At 56.5% G+C, this 27745-nt stretch overlaps 2 protein-coding genes across 4 annotated transcripts; one reads left to right on the top strand and one right to left on the bottom strand.

Annotated features, from left to right (window-relative positions):
- Positions 1 to 61: 61 nt before the first annotated feature.
- Positions 62 to 18452, bottom strand: TMEM43 (transmembrane protein 43). 2 transcript variants are annotated; one of them, XM_040246682.1, is made up of 12 exons: positions 18220 to 18452; positions 9261 to 9410; positions 8229 to 8363; positions 7590 to 7684; positions 7174 to 7223; positions 6873 to 6942; positions 6093 to 6163; positions 5044 to 5165; positions 4702 to 4776; positions 4164 to 4265; positions 3451 to 3568; positions 62 to 1561 (listed from the first exon to the last, which is right to left on the bottom strand). In XM_040246682.1, exons 1-12 carry the CDS (start codon positions 18229 to 18231, stop codon positions 1359 to 1361), a joined length of 1203 nt encoding a protein of 400 aa, XP_040102616.1. In that variant the 5' UTR covers positions 18232 to 18452; the 3' UTR covers positions 62 to 1358. The 2 variants fall into 2 exon arrangements, with proteins under 2 accessions (XP_040102616.1, XP_040102617.1); XM_040246683.1 differs by lacking the exon at positions 18220 to 18452 and adding an exon at positions 9609 to 9955.
- Positions 18453 to 18577: 125 nt separating this feature from the next.
- Positions 18578 to 24648, top strand: CHCHD4 (coiled-coil-helix-coiled-coil-helix domain containing 4). Of its 2 annotated transcripts, XM_040246678.1 has the most exons (4): positions 18617 to 18759; positions 22796 to 22894; positions 23583 to 23759; positions 24067 to 24648. In XM_040246678.1, exons 1-4 carry the CDS (start codon positions 18738 to 18740, stop codon positions 24138 to 24140), a joined length of 372 nt encoding a protein of 123 aa, XP_040102612.1. In that variant the 5' UTR covers positions 18617 to 18737; the 3' UTR covers positions 24141 to 24648. The 2 variants fall into 2 exon arrangements, with proteins under 2 accessions (XP_040102611.1, XP_040102612.1); XM_040246677.1 differs by having other exon boundaries at positions 18578 to 18759; positions 23583 to 24648.
- Positions 24649 to 27745: the final 3097 nt, after the last annotated feature.

The raw sequence follows: 27745 nt of genomic DNA, 5'->3' as shown, positions 1-27745 counted from the left end.
AGTGAAAAGTGAACTCGCTCAGTTGTGTCTGACTCTTAGCAACCCCATGGACTGCAGCCTACCAGGCTCCTCCATCCATGGGATTTTCCAGGCAAGAGTACTGGAGTGGGGTGCCATCGCCTTCTCCCCAGCAAGGCATAGCAAGTTCCAATAGTCAAAGGACGTACCATCTCTTAAGACATCGACATACTTTATCTTTCGAAGGGTGTGAAAGCAGGTAGGAAACTTAGAAACTGTGAACTAAGTGTGGGTGGATTTGAGTTAGGAATAAAGCTGTGGTCACTGAACACATAAGGCCCCCGGAGCAGCCACCTGGGGCTGGGTGCCAACGGCAAAGTGTGTGGTGAGCAGAGCCGGGTGAGAGCTTCCCAACACGCAGCCTCTGATGCCCAACTGTGGTCGATCTGTGTGTGTGTGCGCGCGCAAGGGGGTCACCACAAAGGAACCCACTTGGGATAGCTGAATAATGCAAAATCATCTTCAAGAAAACAGTGCGTTTTGATGCAGGAAATGCCTTTCTCTCAGACGCAGAGACACCCATCTCCTCTCTGAGGGAAAACAAGCCTTCTGCTAACACTGGTTTCAAAGCACCTGAAGCTTTGAAAACCTTCCCAGAGGCCCAGAATACGGACGGGTAACCTCCTCAACCAGGTAAGTCACAGCCCCACCGAACTTTCCATGCTCTGAACTGACTTCAACAGACAGATCACAGAGGGCTTTCGTGTAACAGTCTGAGATATGAATCATTCAGGAGGGGTTTTGTTTTTTAAGTCTTATTTGAAACAACCCCCCAAACAATCCCCTTGTCAGGGAGTTTCATGCAGAGACACGAAGCGATAAGAAACATTAAGTAACCAGAACTTCGGAAGGTCCTGCACACCAAAAGGATTCTGACAAACTGCAACATGCGTGCGAAGCCAGACAGACATCCACACTCATCGAGACAACCTGTGGCCCTCTGAGCACCGAGCTGAGTCACGCAGAGCGGGTTTGTGGTGCCCAGGCCACCCTGTCCTGGACCCTGGTGTGGCGGTGGCTGTGGCGGGTCCTGGCACCGTCTCCGGTCTGAGAGTCACCACCTCTACAGACATCAGCTAAGAGACACGGGCGGCCACGTGGTGCCCAGAGAGGGAAAGGAGACAAGTGGAGGGCGGAGGTCACGCTGCCAGACGGGAGCTGCCTCCTGCCAGCAAAGCTGCCCGCTGCGAGAAGGGGTGTGAAGGGCTAACTGATGGACACCAACCCGCTGCCAGTGTGCGTGGCCGGGGCGGGGCGCATGTGGAATCCAAGACCCAGGCGGCTTGGGGGAGGGCGGCCTGGGTCTGAGGCGCGGGGGTGTCTGCGGGCGCTGCACCCGCTCACTCCAGCTTCTTGGCCGGCACCCGAGTCCGAGCAACGATGATGGGCACCAGGGCCAGGCCAGCGATGCCGAGCGCCCACAGGGGCCGGTAGAAGAGCCAGCCGGCGGCCACGGTCAGCAAGGTCAGTGAGGTGGCCACGCAGAAGGCAAAGGCCTTCAGGCCGATGTTGACCAGGTCTCGGAAGATGGGGAACCAGTCCACTGAGGAGAGAGAGTGCAGTCAGGGTTCCCAGGCCCCCAACTCGGCTCCTCTGCTCCCCCTGCCGGCAGCCCACCTGTCTCTGGACCAGGTGCGGAGGGAGAGGCAGCGGTGGGACACATGGCCCGCAGCGGCCAGGACACACGAGGAAGAGCCCTGCGCACGGCCGCAGCCCAGCCCAGCCCAGCCCAGCCCGGGCAGGCCCTGGGGCAGATGAGAGATGGTGGCGAGCACCTCTCTGCTACCCGACAAAAGCAGCAGGGCTGAACCCCCCACAGGCCTGTTTGGGCCGCCCAGCGCTTCCTGGAGGAGCCTGTCGCTCACCCAAGCTGTGGCCAGTCACCTGCGTGCCAGCCACCTGTGTGCCAGCTCCAGGGAGGACCTGTGAGGGTTCGATGGACCGGAGGAGCCACCCACCCGGAGACCCCCGCAGGCTGCCACCCAACGTGGGCTCCATCAGCCCTTCTGCAGTTGCCCTGTCCTCGCCTGTGGACCGCTGAGGCAGGCCTTCCATGGCCGGCATGCACCGGCCGGCCTGCCTGCACTCAGTTCCCAAGAGGCCAGGGGTCTGGTGCTCTCGAGGTGCAGCGGCCCATAGGCCACCTGGGGCCCATCTGGGTCCAGCCCCACGTAGGCCCAACAGCCCCCACAACAAGCAGGGCTCGTGTGTGGGCGCTGGCTGGGGGGCCACGCATCTCATCCAACCCCGCCCTCCTGTAGGCTGGTGCCGCTCCTAACCTCGGTTCACCCACAAGACCGCCGAGGCCTGGCAGTTAACTTACAGCCAGAAGGTGCCAGAACCACAATTTAAATCCAGGCTGTCTGAGTGCAGAGCCTCCGCTCTTAGCTACCACGCTAAGCTCAGAGGACCAGGACGCTGCCTGTCCTGCTGGCGGCACAGCCTCCAGGGCCCACAGCCCATGCTCACGCAGCAGGCTCTCAGAAGGTGCTTGTCACAGGAATGGAGGGTGGAGTGGGGTGGACGGGTGCCCCACCGGGAGCTTCCCGCATCCCTCCCCTGCACCGAATCCCTCTGTGTGCTCACTCTGTCCTGACCCTAGAGCCTCAGCCCCTGGCGTGGAGTGAACCAGTCAGAGGGCAGCCCCAAGACAGACCTGACGAGGGGGACCAGGCCCCAAGAGGAAAGGGCCTACCCGAGGTTCTGGCCACGATGGGCCTCGTGACCACGCGGGTTGCGTTCCTGGGTGCGGTTCCGCCCTCTGGGGGAAGCAGCCTCCCCCACCCCCACTGCTCCTCAGTCTTCCCACCTGTAAAATGGGCTGATCGTCTGGGGGCTGCAGCCAGACTCTCCCAGCTGGAAAGGCTAAGTGGAGAAGGGGTTTCCAGGAACCATAACCTGACTGGACAGGGCTCAGTCCCCCGAGAAGCCTCATCTTCCTGCACAGCAGCCGGGCCCAGCGCCAGGCACCCACCCTGGGGTTGGGTCCAGAGCCGAGCGTCTGGGCTCAAGCAGGCCAAACTGGGGCCCATGAGCAGCCTGGCACAGCCTCCCCTGTGTTCCAGGCCTGCTAGGGCTGTCCCAAATCTAGTTCAGGGTTTGGGGGGTGGGGTGTGAAGGATGACAGCTCTTGAGTGTTTCCTATTTGCCAAGCTCTTCACAAAACTCAGCAAGTTAGGTGTGAGGAAACCAAGGCTGGGGCAGGAAAGAAACCTGGAGATGTCCCGGCCGGCCAGCCCCCAGCACAGCTCCTCAGCTGTGGGTGAAGGGGTGAAGGCTGAGGGGATGCGCGGTGTGCAGGGCAGGGAGACCGCAGCCTCGGGGGTCAGCGTCCACCCCCGGCTCACCCATCCCAAGGCCCTGAGGTCACAGCAGGGGCTGAGTGCACCCAGTGGGCGGTGGGGGCCCAAGAGGCCCCGTCTGCCCACCTACCTAGCGTGTAGAGGATCCGCGTCATGAGGTTGAGGCCCATGAACATGGCCACCCAGCCGGCCGCCCGCAGGCCCCACGTCTTCAGCGAGTTGCTCTTCTGTTCCCGACGAAACACCTCCTGCAGGACAAGCAGGGAGGGGAGGTGGCCACAGCCCACCAAGGGGTCTCACGCCGCCCCGCCAGCAGGCGCTGGACTAGAGGCCCCTCTCTGCACCCGGTCCTCGTGGTGTGGGTAAGGCCTGACCCTATGTTACGGATGGGGGTACGCAGGTCTCCCTGGGGGCGCCTGCCCTCACTCACCTGGTCCTGCACAGCTCACTCTTTCACCCCAGCTCACACTCAGCTCGAAGGGGCCTCTGCCTGCCCCTCTGTGCTCAGGGCCACACGGCGCCCTGGCCCTGGCAACGGGGGCCCTGGGCTGCGACAAGACTGACCCACCCGGCTCTTCACTTGGGACTCAGCAAAGATGTTGCTCGCCACCCGCTGCCAAAGGAGGCTCCTGTTACCACGTCTGTCACCTCTGAGTGTCTGGGGGCGTCTGGGGGATTCTCTGCTTTGCTCACTGCTCCCTCTCTCTGGACACCTCAAGGACACCTCTGCCCTCTATTGCCCTCTCTTGCCTCGCGGCCCTGGCTCTGCCTCCGTGGGGGCGGCTGGTGACCAGAGCACTGGAGCTCCCCCAGTGCTCCACGCGGCGCGCCGCGGCCACTCACCTCTGCCGAGAAGTCCCCGTGGTGCAGGAGAAGCAGGGTGTCCCCCGACTTGGTGGCGTAGGGGACCAGCTGGTCGCCTCGCTGCCGGGCAATCACGGTGACCTGGTCAGAGACCTCTGGCTCAGAGCTGCGGGGCATCTGCCCGCGGGGCCATTGCCCTCCTCACTGTGTGCCAAGGCAGCAGGGAGCCCCGGGCCGCCCCAGCCCCTGCCGCCATGTGGGCCTGGGGGAGGCGCTCCCGCTGGGCTGCTCCCTCCACAGCCCCGGGGAGGACATGGGGGGGGCGGGGCGGGGGTGACAGGGTCTGGAGCGCAGGACCAAGCATTTACGGAGCAGAGGTCAGCGCCCAGGGAGAGCGCCTGCACAGGGCTGGAAGACCCTCTCCAGGCACCGCGCTGAGACCCTCCAGGGCCACTTGCCCGCCTGGGGCCCATGGACGTGCGCACACACGACGGGGAGGGGTATGCCCTAAGCATGCACCTGGGCCCAGGTGTCTGCACCCGGGAGGGCCCCCTTGTCCGCCTGGGGAGCCGCTTACCACGTGAGCCGGGCCCAGGTCGGGGTCGTCGCTGCTCAGTCCCGCATAGGAGAAGGAGACGCGCAGATCACCAACCTGGGGTGGAAGAGAGGCGCGTGAGGGAGGCGGGAGTCCCACCTGGGGCCCAGGGCGCCCACCCGCCCACGAGGGGCTCACACCACCCCCACCTGCGCCCAGGCAGCCCCACTGCGCAGACAGCCTCTCCCTCCACCCTCGGCCAAGTGCAGCCGCGAGTCATGGAACCGATCGGAGCTGAAGCGCGGCTCAGACTCTCACGTGCTGTTGGGGGCGGGACTCAGGGGCCCCGACCTCTGCCATCGAGCGCCCGAACCCGCTGGGTACCTCAGGGTACTTGGGGTTTTCACTGTGGTAGAAATAGTCCCCCCGGCGAATGATGTCCACATGCGGGTCCTCCAGCTTAGACAGGCTCAGCGTCTTGAAGTTGTCCACTTTGTCGATGAGCCCTGGGAGGCGGGTGGTCAGGAACAGTGCGTGTCTGCTGCAGCCTGCCTGCAAACCTGCAGCCTGACGCCTTCCCAGCCGGCCCCACAAGCCCAGCTACGGGGCCGCCTGCCGGTGCGTCCCCTGGGGCCTCTGCACGCCCGCTCTCCCACCCGGAGGCCCTGCTCCGGCTCCTTCCGTCCACAGGGCCAGCCCCTTCAGCCTCTAGCGCCTCCAGGAAGCCAACCCCGTCAGGCAGCGACCACAGCCCGGGAGGGCCTCAGCCCTGTGGCCACTGGTCCCCACGTCCAGTCACCTGCGTCCCGGCCTGGCTCCCTGCTGCCCCGCAGCACGAGGCCGGGCTGCCTGGCATGGCTGGCACCAACCGAGGGCCAGAGCACACGGCCGCCAGGCCAGGCCCTGCTCACACGGTCTCTGCCCTGCCCCTGACGTGCTGACCCTGGGTGTTCCCTCTCCCTCATCAGGTCTGGCCAGGGACAAGCCCCAGAGTTTCGATGGCAGTTGCACAGCCACGCTGTCCCCTGCAAGCCCCTCTCTGTGGGAGGCCCTCCGGGGTCTGGCTCGGGGCCGGGGGCCCGCAGGGCTCAGGAGTGGAGCCCGGGGCCTTGTGTGCGCTGCCCTCCAGGGCTGCCAAGGAGGGGCTCTCAGCCCCGCCTGCTCAGCCCGGCCAGGACCCACACCGGGCAGCTGCTCCCTGAACAGGTTTCAGGGGGTTCCACACAGGGCCCCCTTCCTGGGGACACACTTGCCCTCTGGCCCCAGCCCAAAAGTATGACGCTGGAGAAGTGCTGGCTGGCCCCTGCCCAGGGCCGCGGGAGACCCCTTCATCCACCCAAGGACTGAGTCAGGGCCCCGGCTCCTGGGAGGCGACCAGGTGGAAGTGCAGGGTTCTGGGTCCACGGTGGCTCATCTAACGGCCTGAGACTCACCCGCCGAGAGGAAAAACCTGCCGATCTGGACGAAGGGGGCTGTTGCGGTGAATGACTCCACGGCCATCGCGCTGAGGAGAGGGGGAGCTGTTGGCGATGTGGGGCACCAGGGGAGCCGCCTGCATCCCAGGGGAGGTGCCAGGCAAGGTCCACACCCAGGGGGCTCCTGCCAGCCCGGCCCAGCAGTCTTGTCTTCCCCTGACCCCATCCCCTGCAGAGGAAGGGCAGCTTCCGCTGGCTTCCCGTCGCCCAGAGCTTCTTACAATCTTGCCTGGACCCCTGCCAGCCTGTCCCACCCTGCCCCCCAGCCGTCAGACGGCCCTGCCATGGACTTCACACCCTCCCCTCCAGACCCTTCCTGCCAGCATCCAAGCCTCACTGGCAACGTTCAAGGCCCTTTCTGGCCTTGCCCAGGTCATCACAGCACACAGCCCACAAGGGCCCTGTCCAGCATCACGCCCGTCTCAACACCCTCACCCCTGCCCCTGAGCTAACCATCCTCTGCCGGACCCCTGAACGGGGGAGTCAAATGCGGCCGCTCTTGAAAGCCCTGCGGACAGTCTCCCCACACCCACCACAGACCAGCCCTCTGGGCACTTGGCCCAGCCTCATACCCAGGCCCTAGGGCCAGGGGCGTCAGGCCCCGCCTCTGCTCACGGTGCCAGAGTGGGCCTCTGAACCCTGGCCCACATTTCACCAGCCCACGAGACAGAAGTTAACTCAGCCCCATTACTCAGATGAGGACGCAGGGCTAGGAACCTGCCAGGGGCTGGTTCTTACCTAGGGTTTTTGTGGCCAATCTCTCGGTCAAAGTTTCTGCTGTTGACGATCTCCGACCTCCATTCTGTGTCTGTTTTGAGCAGAAGGAACATGCGGAAACCATGGTAAGCCTCAGGTTTGAGGCCCGCCGGCCCCCCGTCCTCTTATCCAAGCCTGGGACCACCCGAGGGCCAAAGGGGCAGCTCCTGGTGCCTCCATGGACAGACGGGGGAGCACGGCTCCGAGGACCAGCACGCCGGGGCCTGATGCTGGCTGAGGAAAGACACAGGCTGCGGAGAGCAGGGAGGGGCCCGCGACTCACTGTAGGAGTACTTCCTCTCCGTCTTCACCTGCCCGTCCTCCGTGTACTCCCTGCGGGGAAAACACAGGCGCCCGAATCAGCCCGCCATCCCCGAGGCGGCCCCACCTCTAGGCGTCTCCAGCCTGAAGCGGCCTCGGGGCTCCCAGGCCAGACTCTCCCCACATGGCGCAGGCTTGGTCCACACCAGCCCAGACACGTGGCGATCCCCGGGAACTAGCCCAGCCACTTTCTTCCCCCAGGCACTCCGCAGAAGACCCTGCCGCCTCCAATCGAGACCATGGGCCAGTCTCTCAGGGACAATCTGACGTTCCTCCGAAAGGAAGACTTCCCACGGTGGCCTTCAGCAGTGCTGCAGTGAAGGCCGGCTGCGCGTCCCCCTGACCCCGTGCCTCCTGCAGCCCCAGCCAGCCCCTCACCTGGACTCCTCTGTCTCCACCCACTGATACATCTCCACGTGCCGCCGCAGCTTCACGGCCGGGAGGTGGACCCCGTAGTTAGGATCAGACAGGAGCTTCACAGAGAAACAGACCAGGAAAACAAAGGACAAGAATACTCAGCTCAGGGGAAGCTAGGCTGGGAAGAAACAGGTCCAGAGGGCAGGACAGCCCAGAGAACTCTGTGCTGCTCGTATGGGCGCCAAGCAGAGCCGCCGCCCCAAGAGCTGAGCCTGTGACCCAAGCTGCACGCACAGCTCAGGCTGCGAGCCCAGGGTTGCAGGGCCCGGCAGCATGAAGGGTGTTCAGATAGGAGACGCTGCCCCGGGCACAAAGGCCCATCATCACTGTTAAAGCGCCTCTGTGTGAGGCTCCGGCCAAGGGCCACTGTGCCGGGACGGGAGCTCCTGAATCTGGGCTGATCTGCAGAGCCCACTTGGACTGTTACAAGGCTTCTCCCCGTTTGACAGAGGAAGCCTCTGAGGCTCTGGAGAGACGGGTCCCCAGCTGCCAAGCGACGCAGCGCGACTCACACCAGAAGTGTGTTTCCGAGGCCCAGGCCTCCAGATGACGCCCACGAGGTGCCCGAGCCCCTGCGGTCGGCGGGCACCGCCAGCCTACCTTGGACGTCCGCAGGGCCCCGATAATGTGCACCAGCCTCCCCTCGTTCTCTGGAGCCACGCTGTGGATGCTGCTGGGAGACACCACCAGTGAGAGCCCCTCGGCCAGCGAGGTTGCCGTCTTCAACGCACGGCCCTGTGCACGCCGGAGAGCGAGGGTTTCAACTGCTGGATGCCTGCTGCCTGGGGCGAGGAGGACCCAGGATGCCCGCTCTCCAGGCCTCCCCGCACCCATGCAGCACCAGCTGTGCCAGGAAGAACAGCGGCTGCCTCCGCCCTGCACCCCTCCCCTTCCCTCCCTTGCATCCATGTGCTTCACTAGGGCTGATGGCACAGCTGTTCAGTGTGACCCAGGCCTCGCCAACTGCACCCTGTGTCCACTGGCCCCAAGGAGTGCTTCAGAGCAGACTGAGGACACTCAGAGATCTCCCTGCACCTCTGGCTAAACTGACTTAGGAACAGAGACGCGGCCTCTTTTCTCCGGGCTTGTTGCCGGACCACCTCTGCCGCCACAGGGAAAGAGGCCGCGGAACAACAGAGGAAAATGGGCAACAGATGGAGAAACGGAGGCTCCTGGTGGCCCAGCGTGAACGCCTGGATCCAGCCACGCCTGCAGCCGAGGCTGTCCCCATTTCAGAGTGTAAATAGCTCAGTTGGTAAAGAGTCCGCCTGCAAAGCAGGAGACCCTGGCTCAATTCCCAGGTTGGGAAGGTCTGCTCAAGAAGGGACAGGCTACCCACTCCAGTATTCTGGCCAGGAGAATTCTGTGGACTGTACAGTCCATGGGCTGCAAAGAGTCAAACACGACTGAGCGACTTTCACTTTTCACCTTTTCTTTCACCCCATTTCAGGTATGTGAATTGATCCATTTCCCCTCCTGTTTATGTTAGTCATGAAGCGGGGCCCAACAGAACGAACTGACTAATTCAACCCTCATCCCCATAAAATCTTAACCCTTATTACCACATCCAGCCTCTGCATTGAGATACTGCAGGGACTCTCACTCTGCACAGAGGGACCCCGAACATCGTACCTCATTGGTGAAGATTAAGTAGAAGGAGACCAGGAAGGTCATGAGCCCCACAAACATCCCACCCGAGGTCTCGCTCAGCCGCTCCAAGAAGCCTGGCTGGGACTTGTTTGTGATTCTGACGTGATCCTTCTTGTTACTCGTACTAGAATACTGAAAAATACAAAAAATGAAACTAGTTTTTAAAAACCAAACTGCCTTTACACTCAGTTAAATGCACAGACTGAGTGTTCGGCTTTGACAAGTGCAGAGCCGTGTTCGTCAACACACAAAACATGTCTCGCCCGAAAGCTCCCTGTGCCCCTTCCCTGCCAATATCCCATCTCCCCACCGCCCAGAGGTAACAGTGACCTGAATCTGTCTCACTACGATTTAGTCCTGCCTCTTCCTGAACGTGGTGCAAACGGTCACAACACAGCACGAGCTCCTGCCGTCCAGATTCTCGGACTCGGCCTAACGCCTGGGGTCACCTACGTCACGGTATCAGGAGTCCGCTCCTTCTTATGGCCGAGTAGAATTCCACATCTGTCAATTTACTCGCCAGTCAATGGATACCTTGGATATTTCCAGTTCCTAGCGATTATGACCAATGCTTCTAGGAACACTCATTTACAAGCTGGTGAGATGTAATTTCTATCTGAGGGCAGGACATGAAAATTTGAACAGAAAACTCTGTGCTGTGTGGGCCTCCCCGCTCCCCAACACGCAGTCCACATCTGCATCACGGACCAGACCTTCTCAAAGACGGGAGCGCCTGCTCAGCCGTGAGAACCTTCTCCCCTCTCTTCTGACATCAGCAGCGAAACTCCTTAAAGGAGCAGCAGTCTTTCGCAGCTCTGCAGGGGGCCAGGGTGACTCGCTGCTCGCTTTGTACACGGGCCTCCCTGGACTGTGCGTCCCTGGTGAACCGTGTGTGAACCTCTATCCCAGAAATGCACACAACTGTGTCTTCAACTTCCAGCAGGTCAAAGTTCCCAGAGCCTCTGGGAGGCTGTCTTCAGGGCTATAATCCTGTTTGGCTCAAATAAAATGCCCTTGTTTTTTCTTGATTTGATTGTTAACTAAATTTTCATCCACATTTGACTGGCGTGGTTGGGGGGCTGTCAGACGCATTCACCAGCGGACAGCTGGAGTCCAGCCCAAACCAGGGCCTGGTGCCAGCACGGGCCCCGGGGGCACCACCCGCTTCTCTGTGTTCCTTCGGTGCTTTCGAGAGTTCTCCTGATGCCTGGACATCATCGCTTTAAATCCCACTCTGAGTTTTACTCAAGCTGTTCCCCTTGGGACTTGGAGTCTTAAAGGGGTTACTGGACGGTCTCCTAGGCAGAGACCTGGGATGTGCTTTGGAGTGAACAGGGCTCACTGGTCTTTCTTAACAGACTGACTTAAATTGGAAAGACTACTGCATATGTGGTGTGAACAAACCGCCAGTGGAATGAGAGACTGAGCCTGCGCAGCTCCACGGTAAAGGGACGCCTGCTCCCTCAGCCAGGAGCAGCCCCCAGGCGGCACAGGACCTAGCGGACGTGCCTGAGCATTCGTCCCTGAGACGCGCAGCGGCCCCGCAGGGCCCACTAAGCCACCAAGTAAGTTCTGCTTGCTGGGGAGCGCCGTGGCAGCTGGCCACCGGGCACTCCCAGCACCTGCAGCAGGCTCAACTGTTGCAGGGAGAAGCCAAGACACAGGAGAGTCAAGCCAACCCCAGGGGAACCCCTTAGGGAGCCAGATACGTTCCATCACAGGGCCCTCAGAAAGTTGTCGAGATCCTATCTGAACTGGGCTGCCCAAGTAATAATGGGAAACCACCCCTCAAAGGCCGAAAGGCCTCCTGGCTGGCTTCTTGACAGAACCAATGCCTGCCAACACTTAACTCGTAAACGGCCGGGACGGAGTGCCTTAGATGTTCCAAAGCTGGCTTGATAAAACATCTTCCAAATTCAGACCTTGAGGAACAGAAGCATTCCTAGGAGAAAGCCTGAAGTTACACCCCTTACCGTGTTCCTGAAATGTGAACACAGCCCACACTGCCTTGAGTCTTTAGTGTCGGCTTAACGGTTGTGGTTCAGTTGCCATGTCCAACTCCTTGCAACCCCATGGGCTAAAGCACGCCAGGCCTCTCTGTCCTTCACCATCTCCTGGAGTTTGCCTAAGTTCATGTCCATTGAGTCGGTGATGCCATCCAACTATCTCATCCTCTGTCGTCCCCTTCTCCTCCCGCCTTCAATCTTTCCCAGCATCAGGGTCTTTTCCAGTGAGTCAGTTCCTCACATCAGGTGGCCAAAGTACTGGAGTTTCAGTTTTAACATCAGTCCTTCCAATGAGTATTCAGGGTTGATTTCCTCTCAGATTGACTGGTTTGATCTCCTTGCAGTCCAAGGGACGCTCAAGAGTCTTCTCCAGCACCACATTTCGAAGGCATCAATTCTTTGGCACTCTGCCTTCTTTATGCTCCAACTCTCACATTTGTACATGACTACTAGAAAGATCATAGCTTTGACTATATGGACCTTTGTCAGCAAAGTGACGTCTTTGCTTTTTAAAACCCTCTCTAGGTTTGTCACAGCTTTCCTTCCAAGAAGAAGCTGTCTTCTAATTCCATGCTGCAGTCACCATCCACAGTGATTTTAGAGCCCAAGAAGAGGAAATCTGTCACAGCGTCCACCTTTCCTGCCCCTCCATTTGCCATGAAGTGATGGGACGGATGCCATGATCTTAGTTTCTTTAATATTGAGCTTTCAGTCAGTTTAGTTGCTCAGTTGTGTCTGACTCTTTGCAACCCCATGAACCGCAGCACGCCAGGCCTCCCTACCCATCACCAACTCCTGGAGTTTACTCAAATTCACGTCCATTGAGTCAGTGACGCCATCCACCCATCTCATCCTCTGTCGTCCCCTTCTCCTCCCGTCTTCAATCTTTCCCAGCATCAGGGTCTTTTACAATGAGTCAGCTCTTCGTATCAGGTGGCCAGAGTATTAAGCCAGCTTTTTCACCCTCATCAAGAGGCTCTTTAGTTCCTCTTTGCTTTCTGACATTAGAGTGGTATCATCTGTGTATCTGAGGTTGTTGATATTTCTCCTGGCAATCTTGATTCCGGCTTGTAACTCATGCAGCCCAGCATTTCGTGTGGTGTATTCTGTACATAAGTTAAATAAGTATGGTAACAGTAAACAGCCTTGTCATACTCCTTTCTCAATTTTGAATCAGGCAGTTGTTCCATATAAGGTTCTAACTGTCATTTCTTGACCTGCATACAAGTTTCTCAACAGACGAGTAAGGTGGCCTGTTATTCCCATTTTTTTCCAGAGTCTATCACAGTTTGTTATGATCCACATAGTCAAAGGCTTTAATGTAGAAACCAAGTAGATGTTTTTCTGGAATTCCCTTGCTTTCTCTATGATCCAATAAATGTTGGCAATTTGATCTCTGGTTCTTCTGCCTTTTCTAAGCTGGTACATCTGGAAGTTCTCAATTCAAGTACTGCTGAGGCCTGGCTTAAAGGATTTTGAGCATAACCTTACTAGCAAGGGAAGTGAGAGCAATCATCCAATAGTCTCAACATTCTCTAGTACTTTTCTTCTTGGGAACTGGGATGAAGACTGACCTTTTTTCTTCTTTCCAGTTTTAGAGTCTATGTGGCTTAATTAGTAGACTCAAAAGAAAAAAAAGGGGGGGGTGTATCTGTGTGTGAAAACAGATCTCTGTAAAACTCAAGCAGGACAGCTATTTCTTGGTGTATCTGGATGTATACATCTGTGTGTATGTCTGTATACACAAATATGATCCATCTCTAACTTCAGAGGTTACTATCAACACTAATGTAAAAGAATTCTACTTAACTGATTTAAAAGTAAATGTTTACAAATCAAATATTTCACTTAAACTGGCCCAAACTGTCAAAGGATCACATAATCTAGGATTAATCTTTAGTGGAAGAAAACAAGTTAGAATTGATGGTCTAATTAATACAGACATGGCTTTACCGTCATCATTAAGTGTAATATTTTAGCTGTACCCAGGTTTCCTGAAAGTTAACATGCTCATGTTATTGTGGTTATAAAATGTGTCAACAAGATAATTAACTTGGTATGGTAATATTTTCATAAATAATGAATAAGATTTGGGGTGAATTCTTTTAAGAATAATTTTGTTTTAGGGTATATGTACCTAAAAACAGGGCTTCCCTGATAGCTCAGTTGGTACAGAATCCACCTGCAATGCGGGAGACTCTGGTTTGATTCCTGGGTTGGGAAGATCCCCTGGAGAAGGCAAAGGCTTACCCACTCCAGTATTCTGGCCTGGAGAATTCCATGGAACGTATAGTCCACAGGGTCGCAAAGAGTCAGACACAACCAAGTAACTTTCACTTTCATGCCTAAAAACAGTTTCTCCCAATTTGGGGGGATTTGAAATTTTAGAGTTAGAGTTCTGCTAAATTCAGTCAAATGATGGAATTCACTGAATGTCTAGATCGTTTTCTTAATAAGAAAATACTGAAAGATTAACTGCTAAATAAGTCTTTAATTACTGACTTTTATGACAACCCACTCCAGTGTTCTTGCCTGGAAAATCCCATGGATGGAGCAGACTGGCGGGCTACAGTCTGTGGGCTCGCAGAGTCGGACACGACTGAGCAACACACATGCACAGAGAGACTAAATGTGTTTGAGACTTTTAACAAATATACTCTGCGCTTTACTCCAAGCCTGAACTATAAAGTAACATATATTTTTAAAAATCAATTTTAAAAAGGGAACCCTGAGAAAAGTTTTTGTACATGGCCAGGACTTAACATCAGACTAAATTTAATTAAATGAATGAATTTTAATATATTGTTTCACAGTGACTTATGATCCTACTTAGTCAAACATTTAAAACTTTTTGATATCTTTCACAAACTTCCTCGAATCAAATTCTTAATGAAGCTCTTCTGACCTCCAGCTGACTCTGGGATGCTTCAGAAAACCCCTAAACATCTCAAAGAGAAATATTAAGATAACTGGGCTCATGGGAAACACTGAGTAATGATAAATTCTTAGGTCATATTGTGTGGATAAATATATTAATATAAACATTCTAGAAACTGCAGGAAGTTCCTAAACTTTGAAATCTCCTGGTATGTGTCAGTCATGATTCTGGCTACCCTCTTAAAATGTTGTATGCTACAGAAACAGCCAGTTTCCTTGACAACTGTATTGTAGCCAGGTCTTTCACCAAGATTTTAAGTCTTCTATCATTTATACACAGTTATGTCTACACAGTAACTGACGCTTTTACAAAACTGTTTCATGACTTGCTTTAGGCTCTCAAACTAAACTCGACTCGGCAGCCAAGGGACTCCCTCCTGTTCGAGGGCCATTTCGGCCACAGCTCTCCGGGAAGGCCCTGAGGAAACTGCCACACGCTGCCTTCTCGGCCTTGCACCCAGCCGCGTTTCCTTTGCACTCTCGCCAACCGCAGTGCTGCTCGGTGAGCTGCCCAGCTTCCCGCGAGGGGCGCTGCCTGGCGCTGCCTGGCTTCCACGGGACAGCCCTGACCTGCAGCTCTGCTGCCAGCGCCAGTCAGAAAACAGCCACGACCGCATTTTGTGAATTGGTTAGATCGTCTTCTTGTTCCCAGGAAGCCCGTATCGACAATGCTGACCTAATGTAACTTACAGATGGTCCTGTTTAAGGGAGGAGCAGGGACGTTACCAAGACGGATACGCAGTAACGCCCACAGTGGACATCATTGAAAGCTTTTATTTACTGGAAACAAAGCACAAGCTGAATGAACTGCCTTAACTCTAGCTAAGGACCCGGTGATACATATTTACACGGACAGTCGCTGTGCCTCTGGAGTGACACACGACTCTGGAATGCTATGGAAACACTGAGGTGATTAACCTCTTCAGGACAACCTAATATAAAAAAAAAAAGGAAGAGTTATTGTTATACAACTGCCAAAACAGTTAACTGCTGAAAACACTGGGCGTTCGAATGTCAACACTATGGAAGCTAGAGGCAATCAGTGCGCTGAGGCCACGACTTAAATCCCCACGCCGTCCAGCCTCCAGAATGCCTGCTGCTCTCAGGGAACACTCCTAACCCAGCAGAAGCGTTCCTTCACAGGCTCAAGAAACTGACAGACACGGCCACAAGAAGGGGGATTTTGACCCCACCACCCAAATCTGGTTTAGATCTAATTTAAAAACCAAACAGCACACGAGGCTCATGCCTGGAGCACACCCGCCGTTACTCTAGCACGTATCTCCTTTAACTGTGCACCCGAGAAAACAGCTCACGGGGGAAAGAAGTATTTTTGGAAACTTTCCCCCATGGTGGCTCAAGGGACACTTTACATTACGGTCACGGTCTTATTGAGACACTTAAAAAAAAAAAGTTGGTAACAAGTTTTTTTTTACAGCTTCCAGAAAACCCTACAGGTCACGGATTATAACAGAAATTTTGTCTATTGAAAAGGACATCAAATAAATGATTCTTAGCAATCGCGACAGACAGCAAGTGCTTTATCCGTTGTTAACTTATCTCTGCTCAGTCAAAGTGAACATGAATTCATGGATTCAAGTCTCTCATTTTGAAAAGGCCCCTCCACCTCAATGGACTTCGACCCGTTTCTACATCCAGCTTCCTCTAACACAAGCATCATCGACGGTCTTGACTTTCCAGGCCATTTGGAAATGCCAGTGGAGCAATTTGCTGCAGGCAGATAGGTGACCATCAGCCATTATGATGATGGCAAGGGCAAGCACTCCAGTCTACCAGACGCCAGTCCTGCACAAGCCCGAGGAGGTGGGCACCATCATGACCGCACGTCACAGACGGGAACACAGCGGTCAGCCGCCCCAGCACCAGTCCACACCACACAGCCTCCAAGAGGCAGACGCAGGATTCCTACCTGGGCAACTGGGGGCCACTCTCTGCCACTCCACTCCAGACTGCCTTCCTCACGCCTGGGGCCACAACGGGAGCTGAACACGGGGAGCCCGAGGTAGGCACGTAGGACAGGAAAAGAAGCCAGTCTCCAACTTGGGCCCTGGAAGGCCTGGCTTCCTCCTGGGCCTCCCCCCAGCCTCCCCTAACAGCCAACATCAAGATAAGTAGCTCAAAGATGGCCTTGAAGAGAAGAAAGAAGCTGATCCTCAGGCTGGCACGACACACCCGGCCCACATTCTAGACCAAACTCCCAGTAAACAAGGACGGTGGAGATTTCCCCTCTGCCCGCTCCCCTACTCCAGGCTTAGAAGCGATGAGCAGTGCGTGGCGGGATAGGGGCTGACCTACAGCTCCTGAAAATCACTTCCTGTGTAACCCAGGGTCAGCTGCTTTACCCCTCTGACCCTGTTTACTCATTTATAAAGCACAGATGTCAACAGTAACTCCATTACTGGATGGAGGTTAGAGTGATTAAGAATCCTGTGTCCTTCCTGCTCCAGCCCACAATCCTCTGATCTTTCTTCGGCACTGGGCCTTCTGGTCCCTGTAAATGTGCACCCCAGTACTGGGTCAATCATGAAGGTTTGGTGCCAGAAGATACCCAAATTCATCTACACTCTTTGGCAAAGATCAGGACTCTATGTATCCAAGACTCTGCCCATCAGGACTGAAGATAAACTGCTTTTTAATATAGTGAGGACCTACGGTGCACCAGGCACTGTGCTAAAAGCAGACTCTTCCTTAAACTTCACAGTAACCGAGCCCACGAGGAAACAAAAATCCCAAGAAATTAAGGTCGCAGAGCTACTGAGGAAGAATCTGGATCTTTCCCCAGGTGGGCCTGACTCCAAAGCCTGTCACACCTTCCCACGACCCGCCGAGCTGGCTGTGGGGCCCTGGGCAAGCACGTGCCCCTGCTGGGAAGCCCCCATCTGTAAGGTATCGTGGCGGTGGTCTGGGGGCACGCCTGTCTCCTGACACAGTCCAGGCCTCCCCCGGCAGACCCTGCATCTGGGGGACCACCTCTAGGTGCACCGCTTAAGGCTTCTCGGCCTCCCAAACAACTCTACACCAGGCAGGGTGTACTGGGGCTGTGGGTGACGAAAGCCCTGGCTTCTCACAGGGTGTGGGAGGCAGAGAGGACGCTTGGGGACAGAGGAGGAGCCTGGAAGGGTGTAGCAGAGCAGCGGAGAGTGGCTAGGACACTCAACCAGAGCAAGAGGGAGGGAGTGCCCGGGCTGGCAGGGCTCCGAGCTGGCTCCAGACACTCTCACAGAGGAGCGGAGCCTGAGTCACCAGCTCCGTCTTCTCCCAACACCCTGGTGGGAGGTGCCCCTCGGTTTGTTGAATGAATGTTTGGCTTAAATAGAAAGGTTCCTGAGAAAGGCTGGCTGCTGGCAGGAGGCCAGCAGCCTTTCCAGGGGCACCCACCCTCAGCGAGGGTCTCTGCAACTAAACCCCTCTAGGAGGACGAGCGCCCGGCCGTAGGGAAATGCCCCCCTCTGCCCGCCGCCCTGAAGTCTCCGCTCCCCACCTGGCCTGCGCTCCTGTATCATAACAGCCCCGGTCTTACATACCCCGCTGGGCACGGAGCTCACCGCCCGCCCCGTACAGCACGTCGCTGGACAGCTCCACCAGGGCGGATCGGCTTCCCCACCGCCCCCGTGGACTGGCCACCTCTCTGCGGCCCCGTCCGGCCCTCCGAGTCCGCACACGTGACAAGCCTGAAGGTCCAGGAGGGAACCGGGAACGAAGGGAAGGGCTACGGGGAGGCGCCCCGCACCAGAGGACCCCGAGCCGGAGCCACGGACCAGAGGCCGGGTCCCCAGCACCGCGGGACCCAAGGAGTCGGGCAGGGCTGAGCAAGACAGACGGCACAGCTGCCGGAAGGCGCGGACGCGGGTGTGAGAGGGAGGCGAGCGAGCTGGACGGAGGGGACCACCGGGCAGGGGGCCGCAACACGCCCGCGGGAAGAGGGGGCCGGAGGACCGGGAGGCCTGGGTGTGGCCGGCGGACCAGGAGACACTCACGTTCGCGGCCATGGTGGGGCCCGGTCGCTGCCCGCCTCGCTCGGCTCAGCGCGGAGTAGGGTTTACGCCCGCAGCACTGAGTCCGTGACCTCTCGCCCGCCCGAGAGCGGCAGACAGCGGCGCAAGCCCAGAGCCCGGGACGCGCCACAGAGCTACCGCCCAAGGAGCCCGGGCTCTTTTGGCTCTCGCTCGCCGTGCCGCACTGCCTCCTGGGAAACGTAGTCCTGGGTCGGGTGCTTTCCGAAAGTTGCAACCCACTGACACCTCACAGACGAGCCCGCGCACTGCAAGCCATTCTGGGAAATGTAGTTCCTACTGCCTGGGGCGTGGCCGCGAGGCGCGCGGCCTGCCGGGAAATGTAGTTGCCGGCTGAGCGCGCCGAACTGGAAGCGCCGAGGCAGGCGCGCGGCGGGCAGGCCTGGGGGGCGGGTCCGTGCGGGCCTCCGAGCCGCCCGCCCAGCCGCGGAGAGGTCACGGCGTGAGGCGATCGCCGCGAGGTCGGAGCGCCGGGCTGCATCATGGCCTACTGCCGGCAGGAAGGTAGGCGGGCGGGCTGCGTGGAGACGGCCTCCGAGGCCCTGCAGGGGACACGCGGTCCATGCAGCGCCCCCACTGAGGGCGCGGGGCACAAGTTATCGGGAGGAGGGTGCGGGTTGGCGGCGGGGTCGCCAGCCCCACTTTTCGGATGAGAAAACCGAGGCTCGCGGAGGAGTAAGGCTGTCCCAGGTCTCCGAGAGACTCGAACCTGGACCTCGGAGGGAACAGCACGTGGGGAGACTCGTAAACTAGGCCCGGGGGTTAGAGCGGCGCGAGCGCGCTGCCTGAGGCTGGTAACGGGAAAGGTGCTGATTACTAATTATGTTGCTACGCCTCTCGCCGCACACCACGTGTTCCCGTTTGCACCGCCTCTAACTGACCCGGAAGGTCGCCCCTCGGTGGGCGCGACGCTGGCGGTGGGAGTGCCGCCGGCGGGCACGGGTCGGGCCCTGCGCCAGGAGCCTTGAGTGGCCTGTCTCGCAGCGACTTTCCTAAGTCAGGCCCTGCTCTTATCCCAAGAGAAAACCAGGACCCCAGAGGTGACTTGGCTGAGCCACGCGGCCGGCTACTCGCGGAGCTGGGGTTGGAGCCCGCGGTCCGATTCCAGAGCTTCTCCGTCTGGTGCCCAGTGGAGTCCAGGGAGCCCTCCGCTGGGAAGACATCCCGCAGAAAAAAACAAAAGTTGGTCCCCGCCTGCGGTCTCTCACCTAGGAAGTCTCCAGGCCGCGGGCCGCGGGCCTCCCCGCGCAACCACGAACTGTCCCTGAGCTGACACCCAAACCCTCCAGACCCAGTTGTCCAGTCTTGTAAAATGAGAAGTTAGTCTTCATTCATTCCGCAGATATTCATGAAGTACCTTCTCCATGCCAGGTGAGGGGGAGGGTGCATATCTGAGACTGAAGTTCCAGAGAGAAGTGGAAGTCCCAGGAAATTCTCTGGAGAATACTCCAGCTCCCTCAGTTATTTCAGGAAATCCTGAGCCCAGAGATGGAGGTGACCTGCCCAAGGTCATGCTTCAGTTAGGAGACGTGTGTCAAGCTTCAGCTCACGGCTCAATTTAAAATACCAAGCCTTTTTGCCAGTGGCCACCTCTGGTGGCTCAGATGCCAATGCAGGAGACTGGAGTTCAGTCCCAGGGTGGGGAAGATCCCCTGGAGGAGGAAAGGGAAAGGGGCTCAGTCCTGTCCGACTCTTTGTGACCCCATGGACTGTCCCCATGGAATTCTAATAAAGGGCAACCCACTCCAGCGTTCTTGCCTGAAAAATCCCATGGACAGAGCAACAGTCCATGGGGTTGCAAAGAGCTGGACACGACTGAGTGACCAACTTCCCAGTACCCCGTTCTGCCTCTGGAACCCTCCTTCCCTGGGCCGCAAAGCCAGGACGCTCAGTGATGTCTCTGAGGAGCAGTTCCCATTGATTGATGCTGAACTCTACCATGACCAGAAGTTCTCTGCCCTCACCAGTTTGTCAGAGAGCAGGCCTCTAGTTTTTTATTTCATCGTCCTGAGTCTAATTCACTCCTTTATGTAGCAGATTTTTCTTAGTCTTTTGAGTACAATGAGGCTATAATCCTCAATCTTGTGGGTTTCTAGGAGTCACATGTTATCTGGGAAGCAGAGGTAAGTGTTCAGACCCATATCTTTTCCTGGATCTAAGATCTCTTTCTTTCTTTGGGGATAAGAATTAAAAGCACTCACTTTAGGCCTTGCCTGGTTTTTATCTATCCACACCACTGTCCCCTCAGTCCCGAACTTCTTGTTTTTCTGTCCATGGATTCCTTACGCTTCCCGTGGGACTTAGAGAACCGGCCCCAGCTCCCCCCTGAGTAAGGCCTGTGTGCTTGAGGCCTGGCCTGGATCCTGCGGGTCCCTGCGCACCTGTCACTGTGCAGCCAGGCTGGCCTCTGGCTGTTCCCTTGGCCTGGTGCATCGCTCCCCCAGCTCTCCTCACGGCTGCCTCCTCATCCTTTAGGATGCAGTGCAGATGCCACCTCCTCAGTGAGGTCTTCCCTGGCCTTTGTGTCTTCCACATCCTAAACTCTCTGAAATTACCTGGTGCATTTTTGTCCTCTTCCGGCTTGTTTGCGTTGCAGCAGGCTGAGAGCATTAGATGGGCCACTTCCCCCGCAGCGTTACCCAGGGAACCGGTACACACGGCTGCCCCGTCTTCTGAGGGAATCACTTGCCCATGCACTGGACTTCAGGGGCCCGCCCCCCCGCCTTGGGGTCAAAGGCCATAGCTGGTCATTCCAGGAGTCAGCCAGCATGGACTCAGGCCGGCTCCCTGGCCCGGGCCGCACTGCTCCTGTCTCTGTTCCTCCTTTTCTAGTGCTGGTCTTGCTCTTTCTTGTTCTGTCAGTAAACAGTCACTGAGCACCTGTGATGTGCCAGCCCTGATCACATGGCAGAGGCTGTGGGCACAGGTGGGTAGTCTGCCCCGTGGCATGGTGGAGGCAGTGGAGGGGGCAGGTTGGGTGTGGCAAGCGATGATGTGTTGTAGGGGAAATGAGGCCACCCAAACAAGGTTTTATTTTTTTCCCTGTAACCTACTTCATGGTGATAGCCATCTGTCCTCCATACTCAGCTGGGCCTGGGATCTTCATGTCTGAATTCAGAGTTCATGTCCCCATTCACTTTTCCAACGAATACTGATTACTCACTATGTCTCGGGCACTGTTCTAGGCTCTGAGCTACTGCAGTGAGTGGAACAGACACATTCTTGCCCCCGAGGAGCTGACATGTCAGTCGGGGAGATGGGTGGTAAACAGATATGTAATTGTGGGTGAGAGAAGGCGAGTTAAAGGCAATGGGGAGAGATGAAGGAAGATGCCATCTGAGCAGGAGGTCTGAAGTCAGGGAGAGGTGGCTGTGAGGTGTCTGAATACGCTCCTGGACGACAGAACAGCCTGGCAGGTCCCCGAGGTAGGCGTGCACTCAGCAGCTGTGGTGCGCTTGAGCCCCAGTCTGAACCCCCGTCCTGAGCCTCTGGCATGCTGATGGCCCCGGGAGCCAGAGCCTCCCGAGCCGGCCCTCCCTCTCCCGCGCAGGGCCACGTGTGAGCTCTTCCTGCTGACGGTGTGGAGCCCTGACTGTCAGCTGGTCTGTTAAACCAGCATGGCCATCAAGCACCAGGGCGAGAGATACAAGATAAGTCACTGCCCAGGCTTGGACCCCTTGGCTCTGGGCCTAACACCAGCTTCCGCACTGGCTGGGCCTGGCTGAGATCTTGGTGAACAAAACTGTCCGAGCGGAGCTGAGCGGTCGTGTCAGCTTCTGTCTTCTGCTTAGCGCAGCACTTCTGTGGACTGCTTTCGAGTGTTCTGAACTCTGGCCGGAGTCCCCGAGGTCTTTAGGTTCTTCAGCACGCCCTAACTGCCTGGCCTCAGTCCTGCCCCAGGCCATGTGGGACAAGCCGCCTCCTCTGAGGTCCAGTGTGGGGTGCTGGAGCAGGCGTGGGCCTGTGTGTGCGGAGTGTCAGCGGTCACCGCTGTCACCCGCCCGGGAGACAGCGGGGAGGGTGTACCGCCCCGCCTCCCCGCACCGCCCTCTCCCGCACCGCCCTCTCCTGCACGCCTCTCAGCTCCACACCGTCACCCTGGCGCTCTTCCCAAGCCTCTGCTGGGGGAGCCTGGTGGGCAGAGTGTCATCTGAGGGCACCTGCTGGCACGCCCCTCGGGGCCTGGATGAGGTGCTCCAGGCCACGGGAAGGAGCAAAGCTGTGGAGCCGTGGGAGTTCTGAGCAGGGCAGGACCGGCCTGTGAGACGCCAGCAGCTTGGGGGCTGAGGGCAGCTGCACTTGAGGGCTCGGGGCGTCTCGTCTCCCCGCCAAGGACGCCCGGTGGCACCGAGACGTGCTGTCTCCCGCCTCCCCACTCCAGCCACAGGCACGTGGGGACTCCCCCCAGGTTGGCAGTGAGCAGGTCCCCTGGGGGAGCGCATCACGGTTTCAGATGGGACAAGGCTTCCGTGGCTGCTTGGGTTCAGGATGCATCACAGTTCCTGGTGAAACGTGGCTCCCTCTGTTTTGCAAACTCTAGGAAAGGATCGAATCATATTCGTGACCAAAGAGGACCACGAGACTCCAAGCAACGCAGAGCTGGTGGCCGACGACCCCAATGACCCATACGAGGAGCATGGTGAGCAAGAGGGCTGGGGTCGGCGGGCGGCAGTCCCGTGTTCCCGGCCGCGGCTGCGTGTCCGCCTCGGCCAGCACTGCTCCCAGGACACAAGTGCGTCTCCCTCAGGTGGGAGGGGCCGTGCACTGACCTGGCCATCAGGCCAAACCTAGGAGTTGCTTCTGAGTTTTGAACAGTTTTCCACTTTGACAAAATAGAGGAGCCTCAGTGCTCTGACACGCCCAGCGCCCCTTGGACACCATCCAGCCTCACTTTCCAGTCCTCACGCTGTGCTGAGAGCAGCCGAGGAGCAGGAGGGGCTTGAAGGGAGGGCGTGGGGGGTCCTGACCATCCGTGTGGAAGGGGGAGACCAGGACTCCTCCTTCAAGCCTTTGGACTAAACAGTTTCCCCCGTGTAGTCCTGAGCACAGGCACGGCCACAGCCCTGAGCACAGCCCTGGAGGCCAGCTTAGCACACCGGCAGAGCTGCAACTGGAGAAAGTCACCCGCGGTGACTTCTCTTGAGCTGAGCCGAGAATGCTTGGTGGGTTTTTGCCCGGAGTGTAAACCCCATCCCGAGGGGGAAGCAGGGCCACCGGCCAGTGCCAGCCAGGCAGCAGTTCATCTTACAATTATTCCTGTGAGGCCCGGGCTTGGGTTTGCTTTTTATGAAAGCTGTCTCACTTCCTTGCCCATCTTCCCTTCCCAGGACTGATCCTGCCAAACGGAGACATCAACTGGAACTGCCCGTGCCTTGGGGGGATGGCCAGCGGCCCATGCGGGGAGCAGTTCAAGGCGGCCTTTTCCTGCTTCCACTACAGCAAGGAGGATGTCAAGGGGTCGGACTGTGTGGGCCAGTTCCGGGCCATGCAGGAGTGCATGCAGAAGTACCCAGACCTCTACCCCCAGGAGGAGGAGGGGGAGGAGGAGGAGCAGCCAGCAGATCCCTTACAGGAAGCCGCTGCCTCCGAGGCCAGCGCAGCCAAAGAGGAGGCGGCGTCGAGCTAATGATGGCCGGGGCACTGGGCTCCAGCCGCCTTCAGAGCCCAGACGAACCTCTCCAAGAAAGTGTCTTTTCCCTCCGTTGTTCTGTGCACTGTAATGTACAAAATAAGTTATTGTGCTGATCGGGGGTCTTGGCCCCTCGCCGTATTTACACTGAAAAATGGGGTTGTGTGTATGTGTGTCTCACGTGAACCTGTTGGTGAATACAGCTGCCACTTTTTTGAGTTCTCAGATTGTCCTGAACTTTGCCACCTGGAAATAACGTGCTGAATCATCTCAGCAACCACAAATCACTATCTGGGAGGGACTCTTGTGAGTGAGCTGATTTGTTTTGATTCTTTGTGTTCCTTTTAGTAGATTTTATACCCAGTTGGAAAGTGAAATAGAAACAAAACGTTTTCCCTTACAAATGCTGGGGTGGGGACATTCCTTGTAAGCAGAGGTGAGATGATCAGGCCTCGAGTATTTGAGGAGGCGCTATGCTTCATTTCCGGTTCCTTCTGGTTTCCAGTTTTGCCTTGAGCTCCAGGTTTTCTGCGGTTAGAAAGCAGAGCTTTGGACCCTCTGAGTGAATCCCTTTGTAAGTGAAAAGAAGGGCTGATTTTTGATGTTCTTATTATTCCCAAAGCTCTGCTCTGGGACCGTGTTCACACTGGTTCTGTCTCAGCCTGTCCAGATGCAGCGCTCCTGAGAGGTGGGGACCTAATCATTACGAGTGGGAGGCAAGAGAGCAAACTGTCAATTAAAAGGAAAACACGGTTTTTACCTGATTGTGAGCGTGTCCTCTGTGTTTACTAATTAAAAGTATTTCTGATACCAGGAAATAGGAGTTGTGAAAACCCCAACTGAACTTCTCTGAAGACGCCGGTAGATCAGTTCGAGTCAGGTTTTCCGTGTTGCATTCAAACAAAGCTCAGGTGATGCCGTCTGTGAGCAGATGCTCTCACATAGGCATTGCTGTCGATGCTTCTGTTGTATTTGTCAGAACTGAGTCACAGCCCACGGTGCCCAAGGGACATGGAGACACAGCACAGGAGGCTGCCTCTGACACCAGAGGGTAAGCCTGCAGGCCCCGCTCAGGTGAGGGCATGGGGGCAAGAAGCTGGAGTGGCCAGGTTTGGAAGCCTTGACACCTGGAGAAGCCCTGGGACTTCTTTGAACTGCAGACAGAGCCTTGCACGTTTAACAGACATACTTTTTCCGGAAACATTTTGACCAAGGCGTCACTGATCTGTGCCCGTGTCTTGGACCCCAGGCATCCCATGCATTCAGGGAATCTCTACGGTGCATGTCCTAGGGACATGAGGAGGTGACCCATCTTGTCCCCAACTGCATGAAGATACAGTCCAGCCAGGAGTCGGCATTTACTTAAAAGCAGAAAAGTAGGGAGAAAGGCAGATCCCAGGGGCTAGGAAAAAATGTCCAAGTAGAAGGACCTGAGCTCACCTTCTCTCATGAAAACACCAAAATCACAAATAACTGCTGAACAACCTTTGATGAAAAAGGATAGTCTATGTCCAAAGAAAATGAAGCCACTACAAGATGGTAGGGAGGGGTGCATTCACAATATAATCAAGTATCACACCCACTGAGCAGGTGACCTACAAATGAAAAGAATATATCACAGAGGTTCTCCCACAGGAGTTAGAGTTCTGAGAGCCTGGGGGTCTGGCAGTGGGAGGAGGAGCCCCAAGGACATTTGGCTTTGAGGGCCAAAAATCCCATGGATGGAGGAGCCTGGAAGGCTGCAGTCCATGGGGTCGAGAAGAGTCAGACACGACTGAGCGACTTCACTTTCACTTTTCACTTTCATGCATTGGAGAAGGAAATGGCAACCCACTCCAGTGTTCTTGCCTGGAGAATCCCAGGGACGGGGGAGCTGGTGGGCTGCCGTCTATGAGGTCACACAGAGTCGGACACGACTGAAGCGACTTAGCAGCAGCAGCAGGGCTTGATCACAGGAACTCCGTGGGACTGAGATAACAAATGCCACTCAGAGGGCACACACAAGTCTCATGCACACTGGGACCTGGGGGGAAAAAACTGACTTCATAGGAGCCTGGGCCCGACCTACCTGCTGGTCCCGAGGGTCTTCTGGGAGGTGGGAGGTGGGGTGGTTCACTGCAGGGAGAAGGACACTAGTGACACAGGTACTGGGGAGCACTCGCTGGTCTGAGCTGCCCTGGAGATCACCATTAGGCACTGACCTAACCCCACCCATCAGCCCTTAGGCTCAAGTGCTGGGTTGCCTCCGGCCAAACAGCCAACAGAGTGGGATCACAGCCCCAGCTGTCAGCAGACAGACTGCTTAAAGTCTTCCTGAGCCCTCAGCCACCTCTAAACAATCCTGTACATGACCCTGTCCACCAGGGGGGGTCAAGACCCAGCTCTACCCACCCGTGGGCAAGCACCAGTCCGTCCCACCAGGAAGCCTGCACAAGCCTCTCTGACTAGCCTCACCCACCAGAGGCCAGACACAAGCAAGAGGAACTGCTGTCTTGCAGGCTGCAGAATGGAGACCGCAAATAAGACGGCAGAGGAATATGTGACAGACGACAGAACAAGATAAAACCCCAGAAGAACGACTAAATCAAGTGCAGACAGGCAATCTACCTGAGAGAGAATTCAGAGTGGTGACAGTACAGACGATCCAAGATCTCACACAAAGAATGGAAGCACAGACTAAGAAGATACAGGAAATGGCTAACGATGAGCTAGGAGATTTAAAGAACAAACAGAACTGAACGATAACTGCAATGAAAAATGCAGTAGAAGGGATCACTGGAGTAAATGAGTCAACGATGGATATGTGAGCGGGAAGACGATAATGGAAATCACTGCTGTGGAGCAGAATAGAAAAATGAAACGAGGACAGTTTAAGAGCCCTCTGGGACAATATTAAAAGTACCAGCGTTCACATTATAGGGGTCCCAGAAGGAGAAGAGAGAAAGAACCTGAGAAAATACTCAAAACAGATAATAGCTAGAAACTTCCCTAATTGGGAAAGGAAATAGTCACCCAAGTCCAGGAAGTACAGATGATCCCAGGCAGGATAAACCCAAGGAGGAACACTCCAAGACACATAGTAATCAATGGCTGTTAATAAAAATTAATGACAAAGAGAAAAATATTAAAAGCAACAAAGGAAAGAGAACATACAAGAGAATGCCTATAAGGTTAACAACTGGTTTTTCAGCAGAAACTCAGGCTAGAAGGGGGTGGTGTTGTTTACTTGCTCAGTTGTGTCCAATTCTGTGTGACCCCCGTGGACTGTAGCCGCCAGGCTCCTCTGTCCATGGGATTCTCCACGCAAGAATACTGGAGTGGGTTGCCTTTTCCTTCTCCAGGGGATCTTCCTGGCCCAGGGATCAAACCCCCATCTCCTGCATTGGCAGGCAGATTCTTTCCTGCTGCTGCTGCTAAGTCACTTCAGTCGTGTCCGACTCTGTGCGACCCCATAGACGGCAGCCCACCAGGCTCCCCCATCCCTGGGATTCTCCAGGCAAGAACACTGGAGTGGGTTGCCATTTCCTTCTCCAATGCATGAAAGTGAAGTCGCTCAGTCGTGTCCGACTCTTCGAGACCCCATGGACTGTAGCCCACCAGGCTCCTCCGTCCATGGGATTCTCCAGGGAAGAGTACTGGAGTGGGGTGCCATTGCCTTCTCCTCTTTCCCACTGAGCCACCAGGGAAACTCGATAGAAGGGAGTGGCATAATATATTCAAAGTGATGAAAGGGAAAAACCTACAACCAAGAATTCTCTACCCAACAAGGCTCCTGTTCAGATTTGATAGAGAAATCAAAAGTTTATACAGAAAAGCAAAAGCTACGAGAACTCAGCAACACCAAACCAGCTTTACAACAAC

Source organism: Oryx dammah, unplaced genomic scaffold (genome assembly GCF_014754425.2).
Source record: "Oryx dammah isolate SB20612 unplaced genomic scaffold, SCBI_Odam_1.1 HiC_scaffold_9, whole genome shotgun sequence".
Classification (NCBI taxonomy): domain Eukaryota; kingdom Metazoa; phylum Chordata; class Mammalia; order Artiodactyla; family Bovidae; genus Oryx; species Oryx dammah.
The sequence above is the reverse complement of the archived record's forward strand: the minus strand, read 5'-3'. Positions and strand labels throughout refer to the sequence as shown.

Coding starts and splice junctions, on each gene's coding strand:
- TMEM43 (XM_040246682.1), bottom strand. Junction 6,164..6,872: donor ATTGGCCACAAAAACCCTAG/GTAAGAACCAGC, acceptor CCCTCTCCTCAG/CGCGATGGCCGTGGAGTCAT. Junction 1,562..3,450: donor GCGGATCCTCTACACGCTAG/GTAGGTGGGCAG, acceptor CTCTCTCCTCAG/TGGACTGGTTCCCCATCTTC.
- CHCHD4 (XM_040246677.1), top strand. CDS start 18,738: ATGGCCTACTGCCGGCAGGAAG. Junction 18,760..22,795: donor GGCCTACTGCCGGCAGGAAG/GTAGGCGGGCGG, acceptor TGCAAACTCTAG/GAAAGGATCGAATCATATTC. Junction 22,895..23,582: donor TGACCCATACGAGGAGCATG/GTGAGCAAGAGG, acceptor TTCCCTTCCCAG/GACTGATCCTGCCAAACGGA.